A 15,210-nucleotide genomic window follows, 5' to 3' on the forward strand; every position below is an offset into this window, starting at 1 on the left:
TAGTGTATTGTCTGTCTTGTCTTAATGTTGGTTTATAATGGAGCACTGTAACAAAAAATAATTTCCCCCAGGGATCAATAAAGTATTCTGATTCTGAAACTACGATTCTGTGTTGTGTATTGTCAACATAAAAAAAATGATTTGTAATGTAATGACCACTTAAAACTATCCTTAAAATTAAAAATTTGTATTGCAACATTTACAAAATGATGATTGATATATGTGGATTCTAAGTATCACATTATAGTTTGCATCCAGACCTCTGATCTCACTTTAACATTTCATATCTGCCCTTCTTCCAAGTTGACCCCAAAATGTGTTAGATCTTTAAAAAAAAAGTATTTTCAAGAGAACGAGATATCTAGTTACTTAGAAATTTACTTTATATATTATAATAAGTTTAACTTATTTATGTCCAGTTACTTACAAATTAATAACTATTATCCATGACCTACTTGTACATGTCTATCTGTCAGGCTACTCTTATCGGATTTTTAATGCACTACAAAAATGTTAAAGTATTTTTAAAAAGAACAAAGAAAACAAAATGAATATATAAAATTTTAATACTAATCCCTTAAAAGTAAATACTGCCCAGAGTGAGCTGACTTGGCAGAAGTTTCCTCTCTCAGAGTGCGTCTTGTTTGTTTTATTGGTTATGTTAACTGTGCCCTTGCTGTGTTTTACACCAAAGGTTTCTGAGATCAAGAAACATTTGAGTGGCTTTGATTCATATGTGGGTGCAAAACAGAATATTTAACAGATAAATGTAAATGCAACTTCTACTACAGTTTATATAATATTTGTATAATTACTGATATGAAGTCCACACACTTTTGAGATAATGTATTCGGTTATCTTTTCCCCCTCATCTATATGTTGCTGAGAAGGAATTAGAATTTGTATTTCATCTGTAAAATTGCCCTAAGGAGTTGTCATTTAATATCTGCAGATGCAATTATAATAGTGACTTGTGAGCCCATGAAGACAATTTGGGACTGGACATTTCATTCAATCAATCAGTAATCTTTGTCAGTATATTAATTTCTCACAGCTGAGGTTTGGCAAATCTCTGGGCATGTCCCTATAATTGATGGACGGGGGAGCAACTGATATAACAGCTAACCCTTATTGTAGAAGACAAAGGAAACACACAAGTGCACAAAGGCTACTGCATAAAACCATAAAATGTACGGTTTCTTACATTTATGCCTACAATATGAAGCGCCTCGTGGGACTGTTGTGATTTGGTGCTATACAAATTAAACTGAACTGAAATGGGATCTGATCACTTTACATACAGCCTGTGGCGCCACCAAAGTCCTTCTCTAAACAACTTTTGCTACTCGGTACCCATCTTGAAACACATCCAGGAAGTTATTTTGAAGAAAGCGCTTCACTTTTTATTTAAATAGTTAGTGGAACATAAAAACAATATGCATTAAAAAAACGAGTCAAATCTGAGGGAAAAAAAAAGCCTCAATATTAAAGTATCAACACTTTAACACATGACCACAGCCATTTTAAGACACAAAAATGTAAGTATTAATAAATCCGCCACACCCACACAAAAAAGATTATTTTAAATTAGTTTTATTTTTTATAACAAAATGAAAAATTCATTTTTCATATAGCATTGGTACACAAAAAGAATGGAAAACATGAAAGCAGTGCTTTCTTGTGCCACATTAGACATGCTCTAGATCCACCGAGGCTGTTTTTCTTCGCTGAGATTGCAACCTATTCAGCTATTAGAAAAAAACAAAACAAAAAGTAAAATGAAACGAGCACAACCACAAATAATATCAGTTTTCAATCAGACAACAAAGGGATAGTAAAAACACATATTTCTCCTAGCACGACTCTCACGATGGCAGCCCATCACAGGGACCAGCACACTAGATTAGTTACCCATACCTGCTGTGAAGCAGTAGTTGCCCTTTGTTCCGCTTGCGTCAGCCGTCTCTGGAGACGACTAGTCTTCTCTTGATACTCCGCTAGCTGCTTCTCATACTGCACAAAACATGTATCAATTAGTTACACATGGAGTAAAACACAAATGTCTCAGTGTTAAACCTTTTGCTTTTTTTAAGTACTAAAGTACCAAGGAACATATGGTGGAATTATCATTTTCCATTACCGCAGACACACTTGTTTTCAGGCTGCTGTTCACAGATGCAAGCTTTGCATTTTAAAAATATGCAAAATCTTGACAACATCAGTGCAATTCATTTGTTTCTGAACAAACCCAAGCTGTTTCAGTTCATGGTACATTCTTTAAATTATTCTTGCTGCATCTGTGCATTACGTGAGAAAAACTGCTCTCAAACATCAGGTTTGAGCTCATAAGATGAAAGCAAATTCTACAACATAAACTCCTAGAACTTCTAGAATCACTGAGTTGTTAAAGAGCGCTGACATTTTTCTTAGCTGCTGCGAAGGCCTGACATCTGCAGAGGCTAACACCTATTAACAGGCTTAAAGAAAAAGACAAAGTCATTCACATATAATACAAGAATTATTTGAGAAATGGCCAGTTTCATTTTTCTCTTACAATAATCTCTAGTGTGTGTTTGTGTGTCGCTCAAACCTCAGAAATTGTGTCATGGTCAGTTTGAAGCTGCGCCTCCAGCTCACGTGAACGCTGCTTCTGTCGATTCAGCTCAGCCCTGAAATGAACATTTTAAAAAGACGAGTCCAACCATCTGTCAGTGAGGGCCAAGTCAACTTTTGTTTCAGCTGCTGTTGAAATGTATCTGTTACTTAAACTTTGTTTCACTGTTACAGATGAAACTGTAAAGTGTCAAACTGAGAATATTTCTTTACATTTAATTAAAACTTTTTATTTCATTTTGTAGACTGCTGTATTAAATATTTCTTTTTCCAATTTCATTCTTTTTCATTTTTAAAACAACCCACTGTTTCAAATTTTTCTACAGCAGAAGCAGCCAGAGATACAGGCAAAGTATGCTGTGTAAGGTGAAAGGGTCAGCTGCACACCGATGTTTCGAAACCAACTTTAGCTCAGTTATTGAGTTTCGACCTGCCCATTTGGCCCATTTATCAGCGTGGTCAATAGCGGCACCAGCAATGACCTACAGTTCATGGAAGCAATTAAGGTACTCAAGCTCCCATCTGAGTCATAACTCTGCCAATGCTGAACACAAAGAATGCACAGTTTTAAATTCAGCATGAACTATGCCTCACAGGATGTTACACGTGTGTTTGTTTCTCTCACATTTTAAGCAGATTTACTGCTATTTATCAAATAGTTGCTTGCAAATATCTTTTAAAATGTTAGTGACACAGGAATTCTGTAACAGATGTCAGTACATCTATATAAAAGTGGAAGAATACCTAATTTTCATTGAACCATGCTAAAATGTAAACAAATATAGGTAATATACCTCAACACCCTAAAGCATTATGGGAACTAATCGCTTTAGTTTTGTGTGAGGAATGAAAGAGTGTCAGGCAACAACTCCTGAGGTGCACAAGCACATAGTAATTACCCAGTCAAGTCACACTCACAGTTGTCAGTGTAGAAGAGTTTGTAAGTTAGTCATGTGAAAAAAGGTTTCACAGGAATACACAGTCCTAGAAGTGTCCACGGAAGAGGCTTTCTTCAGGAAACCTTAACAAACAAGCACTACTTTTTCATTCTATTTCTAATTATATTCTCATGAACTTTAACATGTGCCATGGTAACTAGGGCCTGCAGAGTTTGAAGTGTAGCTCTTGTGTTACTTTTTATTTCTTCTTCTTTCCAATTTTTCTGATGGTTTGAGCTCAGGTGAACTTGCCAAGGCATCCACTCCTTGGAAGACTGTTATATTATGTTAAGGCACACCTGACCACCAACCTGAGCAAACGTCTGCTTTTATATAGGTGGTCACACTTGCTGATCAGTTAATCAAGTGTACTTGACAACCAGCACGTGGCTGCTATTTCCCTTTTATTTCCTATTGAATCAATAAGAGTGTACTTTGTACAGGACTCTGTCCAGTCCTGTACAAAACAAAGTCATGTTTTCTTGTAAGTCATCTGACATTTAAGTTGTGAAGTTGTAACCCTTTAGTTTAAAAGCACATTTCGTTTTGTGCCCTTCTGTCCTTGCATTAGTAATCTTAAAAATACAATTTCAAAAGTCTTACTTAAGGGTCGTGATTTTAGTCTCAAATGCATGGACCAGGTTCTTGGCCTCTTCCTTCCATCGCTGTGTACTTTTCTGCTGAGCTGTAAGAAGTCGAGTGAGATCAGCGCTAGAACTTCGACTGCTTTCCTCCAGCTCCCTCACTCGTGCATCCAGTTCTTGCTCCTTTAAGCTGTACTCTTGCTCCAACTTAGATACCTGAAGGGATGAGGTTATATACAGTTTCAAACTCTTTTTAAATGGTCATATAAATTATGTAATGGTACATTATCACTTGTGTGTAAACCCTGTTTTATGCTATATATCTAGCTATCCTACTACTGACAATGGCTTTTCAGCAGTTAATCAAAAATATAACACTTTATTATTCCACTTTATTTAAAGGACCATTTCACAGATTTTACACATACCTCAGAAATGATCCCAGACAATGTCATGAGGCTAGAAAAACTTTTAATTAATTAACTCTTGATTTTTTTTTCTTAAATGCGGTCATTTATTAGGCAGGGTTGCAATTTCTTATCGTTATTATTAGAATGCATTATGGGAACTCCAAGACCCATAGGAAGCCCAAATTTCCCAAATTTGGATTATTAATCATTATCGATTCCCATCCTTCCCATTTACCTGTTGCTTGGCCTTATTCTGGACTTGCAGGGTGGCTTTGCGCAACTCATCCATCTCCTTGCGGAGCTGAAAGTTCTCCTGCTGCAGTTGCAGCCGCTCTTCGCTGACATCGATGCAGTCATTGCGGGCTGAAGCCAGAGAGCTCTGCAGGCGTCGCACTTCTTCCTGGCATCGTGACAGCTCCTCGCTATACCTACGGGTAAAAGATTGGAAGAAATAATGGGCAAAGTAAAAGCAGAGCACTAAACCTGATGCGCAGAATACTTACGGATCAAATAACGAAGAGCAAATCTATAGTGCACTTACTCCATCTCCATCGTTTTAAGTTTGTTCTGCGTGCTTTGCAGAGTGAGACTTATGTCTTCCCTCTGCCTCTCAGCATCTAGACACCTCTGATGAAGGGCATCAATCTTCCTGAACTCTGGCTCTGCCCTGCCTTCCTTATATACCTGACACGAAACACAGCAGACTATTAAAATGATCAGCAGTGCCTCAGCACATTCACAAAACCACATAATCAAACATCATCAAAACACTGGAACAACTTTTTGCAGTGTCTTTCCTGCATTTCCCCTGATAAATTCAGATACCTTCTCCAGCTCCTCCTCTACAGCTTTTCTCTCTCGCAGGGACCTTTCAATCTGAGACTCTTTATCTGAACACTCCTAGACAGAGTCGGAAAGAAGAGGAGACAGGAAAAAATGTTGGTAGGAGACAGAAATGAGTGGACAGGTAGACGCTATAAAAGGATTTATGGTGATTTTGAAATGAGTTTGCCCTCTTAGTTGGACAATTTCTTACCAGCTGCAGTGCAGACAGCTCCTCTGCCATACGGTGGATTTGAACATTGCACTGTTTGCGAACATTTCCCACCTGTTAAAAGATAAAGTCATAAAGCTCAAATATGGGGAGTTTAGCTCCTTTGCTTTTCCTTCCCCTTAGACTGACTTTTAATGGTCACAAAAAGGCTTAACTCCTGAACTTAACCATCTGAGTTAAGTGCAGATATAAGGAAAAGCAGTCTGTGTTTAGACTTTTGCTTTGACTACTCCTATTTTAACTTTTCAATAGCACACTTGGTAACTTAAGGAAGAATGCGTGAACAATATAGTCATATACATTAGTACACTGAAATCAAACTAGATTTGCTGAAGATTGAAACCATAAAAAGTCAAGATGAAAATAAACATCAAGCAGCAACATAGTGATGTATTTACTGACTTGATTTATGTATATATGAAACAACAGATAATAATGAGACAAAGGTCATAAAACAAACAGAAAAAACAATAACTATAGCAACCAAAAATGGAGCAATCGCTGCAAATTCTTAATTACACTTTATAGTGTTGCTGCTACTATGATATTATGTGCTTTCCTTGTAATTCAGTGAATATGCTAAATCTTGCTAAGTCATCACAGCCTTACTTCCTGACAAGTCACTAAAAGTATTGAATACAAATGCCATCCCCATCAAAATCTCAAGTGAGAAAGTTAAAAGTGAAAATTATCAAAAGCATTTTCTTCTTCACAGACATTTAAAGGACCATCAGGCCATTGTTTACTTTTATGTTACCTGCTTGCTTTTGTTAAACTGATATTCTTCACTACATAATCAAGAACAATAGCCTTAAACTATGGACATTTCTTTGTGTCACCTGCATATACATCCTTCCTGATGCAAGTATATAATGCACTTGCATATTAAAGACACATAAAAACAATACTGCAAACTGTCAAAAAACAGATTACATGCAAGCTGACTGTGAATACAGTTTAATTGTAATCTCTGGCCTCCATTTTTGAAAATTTCTTCCCTCACACTTATCAGTTCGAGTGGCTCTCATGCCTTCAGGTAAGTCTGAGGTCTGACTCTCAACTGTAAGTAATTCTTCATTACATGACCTTATCTTAAGACTGAACTGCCTTAAATGAGAATGAAGGAAAAAAGAAAATAAAGGAAAAAAAAAAAAAAAAACATTGACCCACTTTGACTAAAATATTTAAACTTAAACTGTTCAATGACAAAATTACCTGTAAGCTAGGTAAGCAAAGGCATGATAAAAGCAAAGCCCCATGATTTGGAAAAAGTCTAAAAGCATCAACATTTAATCTCTAGAATATCATCCCATGTTGAGGGCCAGCAAGAGACTAAGATGACAGCTAGTGCTTCAGTCATACCATTTTACATTAATAGGATTAAACAGTTGAAGGCCTTGATGAAAAAGATCCATTAACAGAGCATTAATCACCATGTCTCCAGGGTTACACAGGGTAAAGAGCAGGGCTTTGCTTTCAGCTTAGTGCCTCATATGTTAAAAAAAAAAAAAAAGTATGGCTAAGCACAAGGTACAGTTGGAGGTTGCACTTCTCCTTGTAAAACTAATTATGAATCAAAAACTTTGGTTTTCTTTCATTTTCAGAATTGCCATTTTCGAAAGAAAGCATACAGATTTGGCAGCAAATACCCTGATGTCATCTATTGCTTTTAAGTAATGATGCGACTTGCTTCAAAGCAGACTTTAGTCACACACGAATCAAATTACATGAGTGTATTTTTAGGAGAAGCATTCATCTAGCCATTTAGTAACCGTGTACCTCCTTCTTGGTGCGGACTGCAGCATCATAGATCAACTGCTTGATTGCTTCCTTTGTCTTTTCCAGCTCTTCTGTTTTCTGCTTCTCTCTTAACAGGGCCTGAAGTGAAAAGTAAAGGCAGATACAAATAGGCAATTGAGGAGAGATCTGAAAACTATTTAGAAGATGCAGTCGAATATGTCAAAAAGACGACTCTGCCATTTAAAACAAACGCGATAAAACACTGAAAGGTCCAAAGTAACTGCATTTACCTGGTCTTTGTGCAATGTGGCTTCTTCGGCCACTTGAACGCTCTCTCGAACTTTAGACAGGGCTTCATACTTCTCCTCTTCGAGAGTGGTGCAACGTGCCTGGAGTTCCCCCACCTTTCGCTCCCACACAGTTTGTTCTCTGCGAACTGCCTCTGCCTCCTGTGATGCAGCTTTTAGCCTGGGATTGCAGAAAAGAAAAGATACCCAGCAGCAGAAAGAAAGTCAGAAAACTATTGCTTGACCCCATAAACACTGAAGCACTGATGTAAAATTCCATGACTTTCTATTAGATCAATACGCTGGCAGTGCTTTCCTAATCTCAACCACTGTTCCATCTTAGCTGACAGCCAGCAAGTGAAAGCCAACAGTTTAACATGGGCTGACCTGGTCTCCAGCTGGCTCAGGGCTGCCTGAAGCTGCTGCAGTCGTCTGTCTGCTGCGTGTTCACGGCCCCGTGCTTCACCCATGTCCTCTTCCTAAACACATATGCATACAGTTAGGTCCGGAGTTTGGGACAAGGACACCATTTTTTATTTTATTTTGCCTCCATCCAAAAAGATCAAGATGTGACTGAATTACACTTTAGTAAAGTCATTGGATAAACTAACAATTTTAAATTTAAAAAAATGGAGGGTTTTTTTGTACTTGAATGAAAATCATTTGGAGTTAATGACCATCTGAAGTCAATATTCATGGACATTATCAAATGCTGCATTTCCTCCCTTGAGATGCTCTGCTAGGCCCTTGCTGCAGCTGCCTTCAGTTTATGTTATTTTCTGTTTTTAGTTTTTTCATCAGTAACTTTGTTGGGTTGAGATCAAGTGACTGACTAGGCCATTAAAGAACACTCAATTTTTGTTACTTTCGCAGTGGGCTTTGTATCATTATCCACTAGCACAGTGAAGCACGATCCAGAAAGAGGATTTCTCTGTTCATTCAACACTGTATCAGCAATAACAACATCCCTAACTCACTTGTGATCAAGTTTCCACGGTGTTTGAGAGATGCTTCTGCTCATGAGGCGTTTTTTTTCCCTCCGTCATACTTTACCCTTTCATCATTCTGGCGCAAGTTAATCTTAGTTTCATCTGTCTAAACATTATTTTCAGAACCTAGCAGGCTCTTTTAAATATTTTCTTAGACTAATGTGGGCTTCCTATACTTTAGTGTAACCAGTTGTCTGCAGCTTATTGTAAACCCTCTGTATTTACCGTCTTCCTCTTGATCATAGACTTTGACAGTGACATGCCTGTGTACCTGTTTGAGAATCCTCTTGACTTGGTTAGATGCTATTCTTCAAGTTCAACAGTTGGAATTAACTTAACTTTTCATGTAATAATCAGGCATTAGACATTTGTGCAACTATATATAAAATTGTCAGTAATTCAGTTCAAACAGTTATTGCAGTACTTTTTTTAAAAGCCTTGAATTAGAGCTGAAAGTCTGCAGCGTTTGATTTAAAATTTAAAATCAAAGCAAAGACACACTGTCTAAACGTAGGGCCATAACTGTATCTGTCTTTCAAAATAGAGTTGTAAGTATGCAGGAATCTAATTTCAGATTATTAAAACAGATAGGCTGACATTTTTTAACTTGTCACACACAACTTATGTTGAAAAAAAAAGGGAAAAAAGTACAAAATGCAGAATTCCAGCTTTAGTTTGAGGGATTAGGGGAAAAAAAACTATGCAGAGTGCAATATTTTCAGCATCTCAACTATAACTGATCAAATCAAGAGTCCTTTCATGCTCCTGAAACAAGTAAAGTATTGGTCTTTTTTCATGAATATTCATGAATTAGGCAAATATATGTATTTATATTTTCTTTTTTTCTAACCCGTCTCTGCATCTGTTCCTGGAGATTCTGCAACAGCTTGGTCATTTCATCCACTTTGGCTGTGGCTGTCCTCAATTCAGCTTTGGCTTGCCTACATAAGGACAGAGAAAGGAGAAAAAAAACCCCACACAAATTAAATAGCAAACTAACTGTCAGCTAGAATTTATAGCAGCCTGTCTGGGTTACTGAAAAATATATTTGGACAATTAAAAAAAAAACAAGAGAAAACAAAACAAAAAAAACCTAATTTTCTTCATTTTTGCTAAATGTCAGTTGAAAAGATGTCTTTTTGGCAAATATCAAGCTCACAGCTTAAAACATACATTTAAACTTTAAGACTTAAAAGAACTCAGGGGTAGAGATGTCGTGTTATTGGACACTTTGAGACTTTTACTTCACACTGCTCTTCCTCAAATATAACCTCCATTTATGAAACAACTTCAATTTACACAAAGTTACAGGACATGGGAGAAGGTGATTTTCAGTCCAGTGTAGCATGTTGTGTAGTAGTTACACACTAACAGAACATGACCTCTGATGGCAGCCAGTAGCCTGTTACCTGAGCTGGCTGTGTAGCTCCTCCATCTCCGTGCTCTGCTCTGTCACTGTCTTCAGGAACTGCTGGTTTGTCTGTGTGTGGCAAGAGAGACACGACTGCCATTTGTGTGGCATGATTGCAAACACAGCTCCAACATTAACAACATCCAAATCAACCTTGTCTCTAATACATTTTTCAGTGTCCTTTTACATTAAACCCCGAGGTGTCTCTGTCAGTGATTACTACAAAGCCAGTCACTCTCCATGCTGTGAAAGAAACAGGCTGCTTGCATGAACAGTCAGAGGGGGGAGAACCTAAAGCTTGCCTTCCCATTAAAAATGCATTAGAGGGATATAGTATTACTATACAATCTCTTTATACAGTGTATTGTGACCAAGCACCTGGCGTGTGTGTATGTGCGTTCACAAGTTTTTGTGTGAATAAAAAAAATCCACAATATTTTGTACTCCTTAATCTCCGAGCAAGGTTAAGCCCAAATACAGGTCAGTCGTGTCTCTAAATAAATAAATAATCTCTAGTGCTGAATTATCTGTGACTGTAGGATAGAGAGAGAGCGGCAGAGGGAGAGCAGAGAGTACGACTTAAAAAGAATCTAGTTAGAGGATTACCAGGTGAGCTGACAGTCAATTATACAGCCTGACAGTTCTGGGTGACTACAGGAGTGATTTAGAAAACCAATTCGCTTAGTTAAAAGATTAATTATTAGAGCAGGGTCAATTTCAGAGAAGTGCATAACATTTCAATACCGTGGCTAATTGGGAGGCAGCAATTTAACACACTTTTAATTAACCGTCACTTACCGATTCCAGTTTCTGATTGGCCGCTTGGAGTTTGTATGTGTGCTGCTGAAAGTGAACAAGCTGATCCTGTGATGAAAAAAGGGGCATTCATGTCAAGTTAACTAACAGTAATTACCTCATCCTTATATCCCACATTAACTAAGGCCAAAGTGCTCTAATTAACTTGATTACAATGATAATAGCGCCATCTAGCGGTGAGAGGTTATTGTTCTAATCAAGTTCTGGCTTTGCATTTCCATTTCAGAATACTGAACCTTGAGCTGCTGTCTCTGGGAGTCATGGATTTGTCCTTCAGAGATTGTCTTCTGGTAGACCTGCTGGAGGCGATCCAGCTCCTGGGCTGTGGTCTGCCACAGTTCCATGGCCTGCATCCGCTCCTGAACACATACAGCAAACAATATCCACCCACATTTTGACACAGAGTTAACTTTCTTACTAGGAGTTGGAAGAAGAATACCAAACATCTTTCTGCATTCACAAGAGATCATTACTCCAGACACAAAAAACAACTCTTCTCCCTCAAAGACGACTAATGGTTTCTAAATAACGTGTGTTGCATCTTGTTAGCGGGATAACAAATCACCACTGAATCCAAAAAATGACCTGGGTTTTGTTCAGAATTATTAAAAAGTGCAAAAATGACAGCTTCATTAAAAGAGTGTGTGGAGCCGCTGGGAAAGGCTTTGCTGTCTTCAGTTATTAGTGCAAACGTGTGAACTCACTACTCAAGAAGAATTATGTATCATTTCCCAATGTTGCATATGTAAAAAAAAGAAGAATACACAGACGGTACAAATGTTTAACTGTCAGAAAGCAATTCTGACAAAGCCAGAGTGGCTGTTTCCTTGTGCTCTCCACTGAATCCACAGAGATCAAAATAATATTGATCGTCTGATCTAACTTCCAGTCACGATGAATGTTCACAGCATCCAGCTAAATTCCAGCTGCACTTCAGCTCAGCCAAGGCCCTGTTGCGGTTTTAGTGTCCATACAAAATAAACATACCCATTAATACATTTCAGCTTCACAAACATTAAAAATTTATTCTGAGTGCTACTTAACTCATTCACTGCCATTGACGTCTATAGCCGTCAATGGCAGTGAATGAGTCAATGGGTTTAACTCATTCACTGCCAATGGCTGGCAGTGAATGAGTTAACAAAAAAAAGAAAAAGCTTTATTATTGTTAGAATATTACATTTTTAAGTCGATTACCTGAATATTTAGTTTAACCTGTATCCGAGGCGAATATGGCTTTTAGTTGGTCAGTGAATGAACAGACAAAACCCTAATACATCTTTGTAGCTCTCATACAGTAGGCAAAAAAAACCAAACTGGCATACCCTGACGCTGAAAAAGCATCAGCTAAGAAGTAAGAGTTTTTTACGGATACCTGCAAATTGGTGCCGATTAACTTCCCATTTAGCATTTAATCAAACAATCAACTAAACACTGTAGCTCTAAAAATGTAGTTTCTTTTGATCTTAGATTGCTTACAACCACACTGCGAATTAGGCTACACTTGGACCCGGGGGGATGGTCACAAACAAATTTCAGGAATTAAGGAATTTGTTAACTTACAGCTTTCATGCAGAAAAGAACTTAAATGATCACAATTAACCTTACTGGACCAATCTGTTACTACAACCTTGGATACATGATTAAGACTACACCCTACTCTGATAAGCAGTACTGTCAAATCTTATCAGGACAAAGAGAAAAAGCCAGGTATTAAAGGAAGACAGGTTGGATAGTCACAGATTCAGTTTATAGCAAGATAACCTTTGAAGCAAAGACCTACAAGGAGTCTTTCTAATGACACAAGGTCTGTACAGACTTAAGCCACATCAAGCTGAAATGGACTGAAAAATAGAAGAAACAGCAACACGACGCAACTGAATAAACTTCTGTAACACAGTTAGGATGAATTTTCTAAATTCTTTCCTTATTATAGCAAGAATTCTACAAATGTTCAGGGTTGAGCGAGTTGCAAATTTAGATTAATACACTTTACAGTTTAAGATGATTCCCTTTTCTAAAGTTAAATAAGAATTCCTTCCTTAAAATATTGGCATTTCTTGACACCATGTGCTTGCTTTCAAGTTTTGGAAAACACATGTAGAAATTTCAGCGTACTGAAAAACTCTGTCAGCTTCTAATTCCTGGTGTTTAAGAACAGAAGAGTGCAGAAAAGACCTATGGATGTGTGACTTCAAACTCCAGGCTGATGGATATACACACAGGCTAGAAAGGCCCCACACACGATGTGTTTCTTATATAAAAAAAAGAAGAAAAAAAGTGTGTCTTAATCTACAAACGTTTAGACATATCAAACGGACATTTATGCAGACCTGTTCAGACAGCTGGACCTGTTCTTGGAGATTTTTGATGACCGCATCTTCTTCCAACGTGCTGCCCTCTACTCCTGAAGCTGTGGGCAGGGCATGAAGCTGCTTCTCAACAGACTCTCTCAGCTCTGCATGAAGCCTGGAAAAAGTATTCAGACTTAAGATGTTATGTCACAAAAAGAAATAAATAAATACATTAACAGCATGCATAGTTTTAAGTGCTAAATAAAATAGAACAACCTTCATTAGGTTAATTATTTAGCTGGAATGCAAATGGTCAAGATGCCAGAATTCTAATCAAAGCTCTAATTACTAGACAAATGAGCGCACTAATTACAGCAACCTGATTTGTGGTAGGTCATAGAAAATCAATCAGCCACTGAATGTAAAATAATTCAAGTAACAAATTCACACACAATACTGAATAATGCCATATCTTATGACAGGTTTAACTTATTGAAAATATTAGTACATTTGTCATGTTCTGTTGTGCAACCAACTTATTATATATTAACATGAGTGGATTTATATATTTTTTTACCTTTCATTTTCCTTGACAACCCTCTCCAACTTCAATTTGACATCTGTCATCTGTGTCTGTACGTGAACACTGAGAGTCATTGATAACATCCCGACATATTTAATGCATCAGATGACCAAGAAATCTCAGGATTAAGATATTTATTTCCCAGCTACCTCTATCAAAGTCTTTGACTTCTGAATTATCAGTTTAATAGATTTCAAGGACTTAAATCTATAAATCACATCACTTCATCAAGCACCCACCACCACACGCCTGTGTATTCGAACATTTCAGATGAAGGATGTTTTATTATTTCAGGATGTTGTTTTGTTGATTTACCTGATATCTCTGCAGCTGTTCAGTCATTTCTTCCATGTGCCGATCATACTCAGCTATCAGAGGAGCCATTATACTGCAACACAGACAAATGATGTTTCAGTACTGGGGGGGGAAAATTTTTCTTTTAATTTTGTATTCACCATAACTCTGTCTTGCTGAATCTCTAGTGAATGCTGTGTCTCTAACGTGTCTACAAAGTGGTATGAAACTGATGAACTGACCCTCTATCTGAGATCCAGGGCACAGGAGACTCAGTGCGTCTTTCCTCCTCAACCTAACAAACATAAGGCGTGTAAGGGGTGAGGGCTAGCAGTAGTTATTTGTATCAAAAACTTACTTTTCTTAGGTCAAAAAAAAAAACAATCACAATTTTTTTTATTGAAGATGCCAAATACTTGATTAATTTTAGATGAGCTAAACTAGCATAAGTTTTTAAGTTGAAGATCATTCTACTGTACACACACATGACTGTGTCAGTACCCACCCAGACAATGCAGTAAATAAGTTCATAGATGATACCACTGTGGTGGGGCACATCTCTGGGGGCAATGAGACAGCATACAGAGCTGAGTTTGAGAGGCTGTCAGACAGGTGTGCGGACAACAATATGGGCCTCAATACCACCAAAACAAAACAGCTATAGTCAACTTTAGAAGAAAGAAGTCTGAGCTGCAGCCCATCAGCATCAATGGGGAGTGCGTGGAAATGGTATCCAGCTTCAAGTTCCTGGGTGTCCACATAGACACAGACCTCCAATGGACCTCAAACACCTCAGAGGTTATAAAGCAGACCCAACAGCATCTCCATTTTCTGAGAACCCTCAGAAAAATGGACCTTAAGTGGGAGCTGCTGATCATCTTCTACAGTTGCTCCATTCAAAGTGTGGTGACCTACTGCATCTCTGTATGGTTCTCTAGCTGCACAATGGCACACAAAAAGGCACTTCAAAGGGTCATTAAATATGGCCCCAAAAATCACTGGACATCCTCTTACATTCCTGAAGTTTAGCACTTGCTGCCTCAAGAGGGTATGCAGCATCCTACAGGATTGCACACACCCAGGACACCGGGTGCTTAATCTGCCTCCCATCTGGGAGGAGATTCAGGTTGCTGAGGCCACGGAAAAAACAGACTCAAGGACAGCTTTTACAACAGGGCAATAGCCCTAATCAATGCT

General features: G+C 37.9%; 1 protein-coding gene across 1 annotated transcript in view; it reads right to left on the minus strand.

Annotated features, from left to right (window-relative positions):
- Positions 1 to 1,586: 1,586 nt before the first annotated feature.
- Positions 1,587 to 15,210, minus strand: part of sclt1 (sodium channel and clathrin linker 1) — a 14,852-nt gene continuing 1,228 nt past the window's right edge. Inside the window, exons 4-22 of the mRNA XM_005735858.2 lie at positions 14,256 to 14,308; positions 14,035 to 14,107; positions 13,714 to 13,769; positions 13,176 to 13,311; positions 11,079 to 11,201; positions 10,825 to 10,890; positions 10,025 to 10,095; positions 9,466 to 9,556; positions 8,014 to 8,105; positions 7,630 to 7,807; positions 7,379 to 7,477; positions 5,582 to 5,653; positions 5,371 to 5,445; positions 5,087 to 5,229; positions 4,781 to 4,973; positions 4,155 to 4,351; positions 2,591 to 2,669; positions 1,918 to 2,013; positions 1,587 to 1,748 (exon numbers count right to left, since the gene is read on the minus strand). Of these exons, the coding sequence (XP_005735915.2) occupies positions 1,689 to 1,748; positions 1,918 to 2,013; positions 2,591 to 2,669; positions 4,155 to 4,351; positions 4,781 to 4,973; positions 5,087 to 5,229; positions 5,371 to 5,445; positions 5,582 to 5,653; positions 7,379 to 7,477; positions 7,630 to 7,807; positions 8,014 to 8,105; positions 9,466 to 9,556; positions 10,025 to 10,095; positions 10,825 to 10,890; positions 11,079 to 11,201; positions 13,176 to 13,311; positions 13,714 to 13,769; positions 14,035 to 14,107; positions 14,256 to 14,308 (1,953 nt within the window). The 3' untranslated portion in view covers positions 1,587 to 1,688. The remainder of the gene's footprint in view (positions 1,749 to 1,917; positions 2,014 to 2,590; positions 2,670 to 4,154; positions 4,352 to 4,780; positions 4,974 to 5,086; positions 5,230 to 5,370; positions 5,446 to 5,581; positions 5,654 to 7,378; positions 7,478 to 7,629; positions 7,808 to 8,013; positions 8,106 to 9,465; positions 9,557 to 10,024; positions 10,096 to 10,824; positions 10,891 to 11,078; positions 11,202 to 13,175; positions 13,312 to 13,713; positions 13,770 to 14,034; positions 14,108 to 14,255; positions 14,309 to 15,210) is intronic.

This window comes from Pundamilia nyererei, unplaced genomic scaffold (genome assembly GCF_000239375.1).
Source record: "Pundamilia nyererei isolate P.nyererei 1_Seehausen unplaced genomic scaffold, PunNye1.0 scaffold00065, whole genome shotgun sequence".
In the NCBI taxonomy this organism is placed as follows: Eukaryota; Metazoa; Chordata; class Actinopteri; order Cichliformes; family Cichlidae; genus Pundamilia; species Pundamilia nyererei.